The 11,145-nt window shown below is 44.3% G+C and overlaps 1 protein-coding gene across 3 annotated transcripts in view; it reads right to left on the bottom strand.

The window, feature by feature from the left end:
• Nucleotides 1-1,638: 1,638 nt before the first annotated feature.
• The window catches only part of CPB2 (carboxypeptidase B2), a 78,444-nt gene continuing 68,937 nt past the window's right edge, over nt 1,639-11,145 (bottom strand). For all 3 annotated transcript variants that reach the window (XM_073614148.1, XM_073614150.1, XM_073614149.1), the window contains exon 13: nt 1,639-1,935. In XM_073614148.1, coding sequence (XP_073470249.1) covers nt 1,748-1,935 — 188 coding nt within the window. In that variant the 3' untranslated portion in view covers nt 1,639-1,747. The remainder of the gene's footprint in view (nt 1,936-11,145) is intronic.

Here is an 11,145-nt window from a genome sequence, read left to right as displayed (position 1 = left end):
TTAGATCAAAAGGGTGCTTCTACTAAATACTGAGCAAAGGGTCTGAAAACTTAGGACCATGTGATATTTCAGTTTTTCTTTTTTAATAAATCTGCAAAAATGTCAACGATTCTGTGTTTTTCTGTCAATATGGGGTGCTGTGTGTACATTGAGGAAAAAAAATGAACTTAAATGATATTAGCAAATGGCTGCAATATAACAAAGATTGAAAAATTTAAGGTGGTCTGAATACTTTCCGTCCCCACTGTATATATATATATATATATATATATATATATATATATATATATATATATATATGGAAAATGATAAATGGTTTTTAAAATTTTTTACAAATAAATATCTGAAAATTGTGAGGGGTGTACTCCCTTTTGTGAGATACTCTATATATCTATATATATATCTATATATATCTATATAGATATATATAGATATAGATAGATATATCTATCTATATCTACCTATATATATCTATATATATATAGATATATATAGATAGATATATCTATCTATATATATAATTTTATTTTTTTTTTTATCCTACTGCTAGCACACCAATTTTAAACCCAACATAAGTATCTTGTATATGTAGCACATAAATGTATTTCCTCAAATTTTCTTTTCTCTAATTGTTAACTCTGAAGAAGGAATCTATTCCACCAAACGTGTCAGCTCTATTATTTTACCGAATATCAATAAAGTCTGAAACCGAAGCATTTTCATGTATGACTTTACACGCATGGCACTCCTTATTGCACACACAAGCCATCAGTCTGAGGAACCAGCACTTCTAATGCCCTGTACACACGACCGGTTTTGCCGTCGGAATAAACTCCGAAGGTTTCTCTGACGGAACTCCAACGCTCAAGCGGTCTTGCCTACATAGGTCACACCAAAGTCCGACCATCCAGAACGCGGTGATGTACAACACGTACGACGGGACTAGAAAAAGGAAGTGCAATAGCCAGTAGCCAATAGCTTCCGTCTCATACTTGCTTCAGAGCATGCCTCGTTTTGGGTCCATCGGAACAGCATACAGACGAGCAGGTTTCCCGATAGGAATTGGTTCCGTCAGAAATATTTAGAACATGTTCTATTTCTAGGTCCGTCAGAATTTTCGAAAAGAAAAGTCCAATGAGTCTTACACACGATCGGAATAGACGATAAAAAGCTTCCGTCTGACTTTTTCTGTCAGACATTCCGCTCGTGTGTATGCGGCATAAGAGTCAAGCAGCCCAGAACCTTTATATTGTTCTCATGAATCCCCATCGAAAGCCTTGTTGTTGAAGTTCTGAAACTCTACCAATATGAATTCTCAAATCCATCAAGTGCCACAGATACAAATATACAACCTGTCAATTGAAAGAGTAGAGCAAAGGAATGTAAAATTGTTTTCCACAGGAGGCAGAGATTCAAATTCATTTTCAAACCTGCACTTTAGAATTTAGTGAAATCTTATTGCTTGCCTTGGACAATATCTTTATTACACTTTGTTCTGGTTTCTTTGTTCCTCTTTTCTTTCTTTCTTTAAATAAGTCCCAAAACCTATTTCTGTATGATGCTGGATTTTGTACTATTAGATTATGGGGGCATATTCATGCAATAAACAATAGGGAGTCATTTACAAGATACGGTAAATACAATAAAAAGACTATATTGTATTTTGATGCATTTGTAGTCATATTAGATTATAAGAGTTCATGTGTCCAATGTTGGCTGTATGCAATTTATTTCAGGTAGTTAGCTATTACAGCATTTTTTTAACAATATGTGCAGATATTATTTTAATCCCAGTTAGAGCGTCACTGCATGTTGGTCTTATCAACTTTGGAGGAAGCAAAAATCCATAAGCCCCTTTATCCCGAAGCTCGATGGTGAAAGAATATTTAATTCCCAGATCATATGCCCAATCATCAGAGCCACCTGGAGCCAAGTCTGCAAAAGAAAAAAAAACAAAAAAAACACCATATTAAATTTGTATTATTCAAATGTTCATTGCAAAGCCATTGTGAACTGTATTCCACCTTTCCACCATTTATATATGTATTTAAAAAAAATCACCAGTGGAGCTATAAAGTCTTGAAGAACTAATGTTTTTCTATTGATCTCACAGTAGATTTAGTGAATCAGTAAGGATAACTGAAAATGTTTATTTCATTCAAGAAAATTAACTACCACCCCTCTAGGAATTGAAATTGGAGAAATGTAAATATTTTCTGACTTTTTATTATAAAAAATGTAATTGTTGCCTCATCCTTGTCAAAGTACAATCCACAAAAATCCAGGTCTACATTTGTTTCATGTATGTCATTCCTTTTCCTTATACATATTCAGAGTCAGAGACTTCTAAAACATTGAGACAGCAGAATTACATGACAGCCAGGGAACTCACATTCTCAAAGCAGAGTTCAAAAATAGTAATCAAATGCATAGTTGCCAACAGTCCCGATTTTCCCGGGACAATCCCGATTTTGGGACCCTCGTCCCGGATGGAGGCTGTCCCGAATCGGGATTTTCCATAAGGAAAATCGGGAATGTTTTTTTTTTTGTTTTGGAGCAGCTGGCTCCTGCAAAATGGCGGCCGGCGCCGCCGCTTGATCTTCCCCCTAGTGCCTGTGTGTTGTGTAGTGGAGAGAGGAAGGGGGCTCGATCCGTGCAGCCAATGAAGCGGTTGCACGGCCCCTCCCCTCTCCACTGAAGGAGAAGACAACGGTGACGGCGCCGTGTCTTGCCAAAACTAAGTTCCCCTGCCCCGTACTGCGCAAGCGCTGCACCTGCGCAGTACAGGGGGTCCATACTTGCCGAGGGGAACTTTCTCGGCAAACAGAACACCGGCCGGCCGCACCTGCACTGAGCGGGGGGTGAGGGGGGGCTGCATTGAGGGGGGTCTGCACTGAGGGGGCTGCACTAATTGAGGGGGGGCTGCACTGAGGGGGCTGCACTAATTGAGGGGGCTGCATTGAGGGGGGTCTGCACTTATAGAGGGGGGCTGCACTAATTGAGGGGGGCTGCACCTAGGGGGGGTCTGCACCTAGGGGGGGTCTGCACTAATAGAAGGGGGGCTGCACTGAGGGGGGCTGCACTAATAGAGGGGGGCTGCACTAATAGAAGGGGGCTGCACTAATAGAGGGGGGGCTGCACTGAGGGGGGGCTGCACTAATAGAGGGGGGGTCTGCACTAATAGAGGTGGGGTCTGCACTGATGGAGGGGGTCTGCACTGATGCAGGGGATCTGCACTGATGGAGGGGGTCTGCACTGATGGAGGGGGTCTGCACTGAGGGGGTCTATACAGACTCTGCCTGGGGCACCTGATGCAAGGACAGACTCTGCCGGGGGCACCTGATGCAAGGACAGACTCTGCCGGGGGCACCTGATGCAAGGACAGACTCTGCCGGGGGGCACCTGATGCAAGGACAGACTCTGGCGGGGGCACCTGATGCAAGGACAGACTCTGGCGGGGGCACCTCATGCAAGGACAGACTCTGCCGGGGGCACCTGATGCAAGGACAGACTCTGCTGGTGGCAGGCGACGTGGCTAGTGACACGCTCAGGGATCCCACTGATTTGGCATTATGGTGAGTTGAATGATTTAATTTTATATTACAATGTAATAATAGAAATAATGCGCTTCAATCATCCTGACACCATAACAACCATGGTGCCGGGATGATTGAAGCGTTAACACCAGGTGTTTGGAGTATCTTTCTAGAATACACATATTTCTATTGTGTAGGATCTGGGGCTGCTGTCCCGTCATTCCCCTCTCCCCCTTTCCTTCTCCCCCTTTCCCTCTCCATCCCTCATTTATCTCAGACTCTAACCACACCCTCTTGAGCCACGGCCATTTAAGCCATGCCCACTTTTGCGCGTAAGCCACGCCCATGCTTCGCGCGCCGCACTTGTCATTTTTTTGCTAGGCCACGTCTACAAACGAATGCTCCGCCCCCTAATTATTCTACGGCTCCGCCTACAGCCAAAAAAGTGTCCCACATATTTTTTTTGCAATGTTGGCAACTATGCAAATGTTATCCAGATAGCCAAGTTATACAATTAAAGTGGAGTTCCACCCACTTTTACAACTCTTCAGCATCCCTCACTAAACTGTGCACTGTAAACAAATTGGATATTTTTTTATTTTTTTTTTCTCAGCACTTATTGTATATCTGCTGTATTCATTTTTCACTTCCTCCTCCCTGGCCGCAGCCCATCGCATCATTTCCTGTTTGCAATGCCTTCTGGGAAGGGGCGGCAACTTCCTCTGACACTGCCGTTGCTATGGAAACCTGACCTGAAACCTATTACACTGCTTGTGCTACACTGAGCATGTGCGAGATCTGCAAGGATGAGATCCAGGAAGAAATACAGTCTGGCTTCAGATCAGTAAGATGGCCACGGCCTGCTGTAAGTTTATAAAATAACAAACTACTGCTATAAACTAACAAAACAGGCCTTAGTTTACAGACTAACTTTACTAGAATACATTAAGCTTGTGTATTATAGGGGTGTTTTTATTTAAAAAGTATCATTTCGGCCGGAACACCACTTTAAAGTTTGTTATGCAGAGTCTCTAACATGCTGCAGTGTGGTTTGTAGTAGCCAAGCAGATCAATTGTGCAACCATTGGGCTACTAGCTACACTAGAACACGCAGCAGCTCACAGCAGGAGTCCGGTGCGTCTCTATTCACAGGTTCAGGTCCGATTTCAGCCCAAATTTTGGGCTAAAATGGACCAAAAGACACACAGGGCTACTGTAAAATTTGCACCGGAGCCACTGCGAGATGTGTGAACCGGCTCCATAGAGAGCCAGTCACAATTTCCTGGTATGCGCATTGGATGCAGGGAAATAAGTGTGTACCCAACCTTAAGCCCAATTTCAGGCAAAGCTTTATTTATTGTTTTAAAAGGAGTGGAGAAGGATCAGAGCATCAGCCTGGTAGGTTGATTTCTCATCTCTACCTGTCAGGAAAGGAGGGAAAGGCTTTCTAAGGTGCCGTTCACACTAGTGCGATTTCTCCTGTGCCTGCTGCTGCACAGCCAGTCCCACAGCATTTCATTCTTTCATCTGGACACAGAAATCAGTCTTTGGCTTGGTTTTTGTGGTTTTATTAGGGGATGATAATTTGGATGGGGTAAGGGATTATGGGATGCCCAGTGTGACAACATTTCAGGGACACTTCCTCCCTAAATACTTCCACCAGCACAAACTTGGTTCCTCTTAGTATAGCTCATGCTGGCTCACTCATGAGGGAACTAACAGTCGATCACCAGTTCAGCAACAGCCCATTATAGGCAGGAACTCACCATTACTTTGGCAAAGCAATGCATAAGGAGTGAGCAGCATATACCATCACCTTCTGCTTCCCTGTGGCCACTAGTCCCAGTTCCACCTCTTGTAGAAATTGCTAGTCCGCCTGGCTGCCTTCCTCTTCCCAGTCCTGACTGACATGCACATGGAGACTCCCCAGGCCAAGGTTTGATGAAGAATTGGCACACCACTGTCTTCAAGAGAACACAGTTACAGCTGGCATTCTCTCCCCTTGTCTGTCTCTGCACCGTGCTGATCTACTCACGGTTTCCCCATGCTCGGTCTGCTGCCTCTGCAGCTTGAATCCCTCCTGTGGTGGGACCCTTCCAGGCCAACCTCCCAAGCTCCAGAATAAGGTAAGGGGTCCCTCCATCTTCCACCACCTGACTCTCCTGCTGGCATGGCTCATGTCTATTTAATGGCTCCCTGCCAGGCCCCCAACCTGGGTATTGACTAAAGGCCCCTAAATATTCAATGCAACCCCTCCTAGCTTCTGCCCACTATTTTCTAGAATGTTCTCCGACATTACAGAAACAGGGGAAGACACCAGAGAGCTGCCAGGATGAGTCATTCAGCCCTGGTCTCTAATAACCCTGAAAAAGATTAAGTGACTCAGGTTTATCCCTGGGCCAAGCTATATTTTTCCTCTTCTCACTTCTAGTAGCACAGACTAGAGGGTGCTAAACTTGCAATGCATGGCAATGTAAATCACATTATTCTATATGGTGCCCATTCACATCAATGTAACATCACATCAATGCGGTGCAGTGCAAGTGTAGGTGCTTCTTTGGTGCATTTTTGGCCCCATAGGCTTAAATAGGGTCGAAAACCACACGAAAAGCATATATACATGGCCGGATTTGACAGGGTGTTGTGTTTAAAAGTCACGTCCTACAAAAAAATGCACGAGGCATAAAAACACATCAACACATGTAACAAAAAGACAGAAAAATGTAGTTATGCAACAGCACTAATGTGATCATAGGCTTTCAAGATCACCTACAAGATAACATAGCAGGGGGAAAGTGTTAGAACTTCTGACAATCTTTTAATTGATTTCATTGCCTTCCTGCCCTAGTGACAACTTATCCACCTACTTCTTACATCAGAGAAATGGGAAGTGAGGACAAATTTCAGTCGAGTCACAGACAGTACAAACAACCTGAAATAAAATTTTAACTTTTCTTCATGCCATCCGAAATTTAGCAAATAGCTGGAATTAGGTCTTAAAGCAGTATTAAACCCTAAATCCAAAATGTAGGGGTGCACCAAAATTTCGGCCGCCGAAAATTATCGGCTGAAAGAAAAAAAAGCTGATACCAAAAGGGGGTGGGGTCCGCCCTGTGTGCTGCCCATTGCGGGAGTGTCATCCTGGCGCGCCCAGTCCTCCACTCCCTCCTTCTCTCCTTACTTCTATCTCCGTGTGTCACGGAGCTGAATTTCAGGGCCTGCAGTAACAATGTCCCGCCTCTTGTGATGGATGGCACACTGATCCAATGGCGGAACATTGAATCAATGTGACGTGATCACAGGAGGCGTGACATTGTTCCTGTGGCTCGGGCAACTCAAATCTGCTCCGTGATACACAGAGATCGCCGCTCTGATCGGGGCACAGGCAGGTTGCACTCACAGGCACTGGTGAGGCTGCTAGGTACAGGTACTGGCACTGATGAGTCTGCTGGGCACAGGTAGGCTGCATCCACAGGCACTGGTGAGGCTGCTGGGCACAGGCAGGCTGCATATGATGGGCACTAGTGAGGCTGCTGGGCACAGGCAGGCTGCATGTGATGGGCACTGGTGAGGCTGCTGGGCACAGGCAGGCTGCATCCACAGGCACTGGTGAGGCTGCTGAGCACAGGTAGGCTGTATATGACTGGCACTGGTGAGGCTGCTGGGCACAGACAGGCTGCATATGACAACACTGGTGTGGCTGCTGGGCACAGGTAGGCTGCATATGACAGGCGCAGGTAGGCTGCATATCACGGGCACTGGTGAAGCTGCTCGGCACAGGTAGGCTGCATATGATGGGCACAGGTATGCTGCATATGAAGGGCACTGGTGAGGCTGCTGGGCACTGGTAGGCTGCAAATGATGGGCACAGGTAGGCTGCAGATGATGGGCACTGGTGAGGCTGCATATGATGGGCACAGGTATGCTGCATATGAAGGGCACTGGTGAGGCTGCTGGGCACAGGTAGGCTGCAAATGATGGGCACAGGTAGGCTGCAGATGACGGGCACTGGTGAGGCTGCATATGATGGGCACAGGTATGCTGCATATGACAGGCACTGGGGAAGCTGCATTGATCTCCTGTATTATGTCTGCTAGAGGTGCACCAAATGGAAATTTTGCTAATACTATTAGCAGTGTGTTTAAGTTTAAGTAAGAGACTGAGGACATGATACAAGGGCTGGTTAGAGACTGAGGACATGATTATAAGAGATGATTAGAGACTGAGGACATGATACAAGAGATGGTTAGAGACTGAGGACATGATACAAGGGATGGTTAGAGAATGAGGACATGATACAAGAGATGGTCAGAGACTGCAGACAGCATTTTTCTTGAGCTTTTCTTGCACTAAAAACTGTAATTTTCGGTTTTGGTTTCTGCACCAAAATTTCCATTTGGTGCACCCCTACAAAAATGCAATATATTGTATCTTACCAATCATTAGATTTGGCAGCTGCATTCTGTTTTCAGGCATTTTCCTCTGTTTTTATCTGGTGATCAGGACAGTAACTCACTTCCTGTATTAGAGTGCTTCCACTCTGGATGAAGAGGCAGAGGGGAAGACAACTAGATAGTGGGATGGATGATGTATGTAACCACGGGTTAGTGGGATGGGTGATGAATGTAACCCCATCATGGCCCAGGAAGGAAGAGTAAGGGCCCATTCACACCAGAAACTGCATACAACTTGCTAATTTTTGACTGCATGTTTACATGCATTTGACGTGTGCTTGAATGTGTTTTGTGGTTTGTTTAGCACTGCATTTCCAGTGCATTTTGGCTTGGCTTTCTTGGCTTAAAGGAGCGCAGTGCGGTTCATTTGAAGCGCGTTCGTAACGCGTTACCTGCATTGCGAAAAAAATGCAGCATTATCTACTTTTTTTTAACTGCGCTGAACTGCACTACAATGACGTGAACTGTGCCCATAGGATTACCTTGGATTTGGGCTGTCTATGTAGTTGGAGTGCAGTTTAAAATGCATCCAACTGCGTTCGGTGTGAAAGGGCCCTAAGAACTCATTTCTGCTGCGGGATTAGGCGGGGAGAGAAATAGTAGCTGACCATGTTCCACAGGGAAAGGATGCAGTGGAAAAACTGCTCATGGACCTGAGAATGAAAAAAAGGAGGCAGGAAGAGAATTTATCATGGACAGGGTAGAGGGAGTCATGTACAACTTGTCATTCCTCCCTCCAAAGGGAGCAGTTCATATCCTTTCTCCTTATGTATAAAACCATTGTGCAACGGAATAACTAGGACCTGTTCATGAAAATTCTAAATTTAAAGAAAGGGTGCAACAAATACCAGAACATTTAACAAAAGTAGACAATGAAAAATAAAATAAAAAAATATAATAGGGACATCACTGTTTACAAAAATCAAAAGGTTTACAAATGGCAGGAAGATGAAGGAGGATTGATATCAAAAGAATCATGAGTAGAAAGGGAAATAGGACCACAAAAAATCAGATCAGATTTGGCTAAAGGTCCAGAAACATATACAGTAATACCTTGGATTACGAGCATAACTTGTTCCAGAAGAATTCTTGTAATCCAAAGTAATATCATATATATCATATCCTGTATCAAAGTGAGTTTCCCCATTGGAAATAATGGAAACTCAGATAATCCGTTCTACAGCCACTGCTTGTCTATGCAGTACTGCATGTGGCCAGAGGTGCGGGGGAGCCTAAGACACTCGGAAACACTCGGAGACACTCTAGAATCACTGGGAGACCTTCAGAGACTGTGTGACTCCGAGCGTCACCAGCGCCCCTGCACCTCTGGCCAAATGCGGTACTGCACACCCTGTTGGCTTGAATCCTGCAAAGTAAGTCAGGATGTATTTTTTAAAAAAGCTTGTATTGCGAAACGCTCGTAAACCGCGTTACTCGCAATCCGAGGTTTCACTGTACTAGCGAGTAGACAAATGTAGGAAGAAATAGAACAAAAAGAGATCCTGGAAGGGTAAATATCCCACAGAATGATGGAGACAGCTTCGGATTTTAGAGTACCTATATTTAACAGTTATGTACCGTTAAGGAATCCACCATTAAACAATTAGGAGAACAGGGAATTATTGGGTTGATAAACCTGTTAGACAAGTTCCCTATAAGAAAGGTCCTCAAAATTTTAGCAGAGTGGTAATTAGAGGAAATACTGAGATCCAAGACAAGGAGAAAATCAGAGGGGATAGCAATATTTTACACAAGGAGGATATCAGAGAGGATACCAATATACGAGAAACGATGGACCCCAGAGGGAAGAAAGACCCCCACAACGGGGGTTGGGGGGTTGGGAATAGAGCAGCTGGAAGGAGTCCTACAAGGCTCAGCAACATACACCAAGAGAAAGGAAAAAAAAAAGAGAAGAGAGGACTACAGAGACCAAATTAAGGATTGAGGAACCGTTCAATTTTTAGGGGGACAACAGTTTACTGAGGTTTTTAAGGGCATGATAGAAAAATATATTAAAAGACTTAAAAGGGGAGAAAGAGTTGGAGAAAAAGATCAAAGCCCTAGATAGTAATCCTTAATAGAGAAGTATGGCTTTTTTTTTTCCTTTTCAGAATCATACTTACCTAGGTGGATGCAGCATCAGATCCCATCGGCCCTAACACTGAGAACCCAGCGATCAAACACCGCCAAGCAAAAGATCATAATGGTCACTGTTGCCTTCCAGCTGGTGGTATGCTGGAAATGCTTTCCAGCTGGTGGTATGCCGAAATGCCAACCTTATGTATCCCTAGCTCAGTCGGCGTCTGACGTCTCCGACCGAGCGCGGAGGAGATGTGGCTACTGTTCATGCGCCAATATTGAGAACCCTCCACTGGCCTCCTGTAATACTGTACTGGCGCATGCACAGTAGCCACATCTCATCTGCGATGGCAGACGCGGACCGAGTGGGGGATACATACGGCTGTCATTTCCGGCATACCACCAGCTGGAAGGCAGGGGCGACCATTATGATCTTGTGCTGCTAAGTAAAAGGTAATAATTTGACCATTAATAGTAAAGTTATGAATGACTGGTATGTATATACCACAGTGCTGTAATGTGTTTGTGACCTATATACTGGTGCTGTATTGAAAATAAAGTGTCTGATTTGTAATCTAGATGTGTATATATTTTGAATGGTTTCATGTTTGGCTGCTGATTTGAGGATTTTTTCAATGTGGGTTTGGAGGCGCATCCCTTGAGGCACCAGTTCTGGCTGACACTGTCTGCGATTTTTGAAAGTTTTTCCATGTAGATGTGGTTGTTTTTGTTTGTGATTATATATTTTGTTATGATGCAGCATGTAAGACCATTTATCTCCCTTTTTTTTTGGCAGCGATGTCAATGTATGATAGCGCCATGTATTTGTGATCGCAGCTAGCTGCTGGCACCCCTGTACTTATCCGTGTGTATATCAGAGTTTTTTAAGTATAGTGGAGGCTATGTTAGCCCACAAATTGGACATATGTTGTTTGTGTCCAATACCCTATGTGATGTTGGAAGTAATTTTGCTCATTGTATTCCCTTCGCCTGGTCCCCACGTGTCCCCTGTGATCACACAATGCCTCCCCTCCATATTTCTGTGGACTTGGTGATTTTCTTTCTTTCTATGTCTC

The sequence above is a fragment of the Aquarana catesbeiana genome, linkage group LG02 (assembly GCF_042186555.1).
Source record: "Aquarana catesbeiana isolate 2022-GZ linkage group LG02, ASM4218655v1, whole genome shotgun sequence".
In the NCBI taxonomy this organism is placed as follows: domain Eukaryota; kingdom Metazoa; phylum Chordata; class Amphibia; order Anura; family Ranidae; genus Aquarana; species Aquarana catesbeiana.
This window is presented reverse-complemented; position numbering and strand designations above follow the sequence as displayed.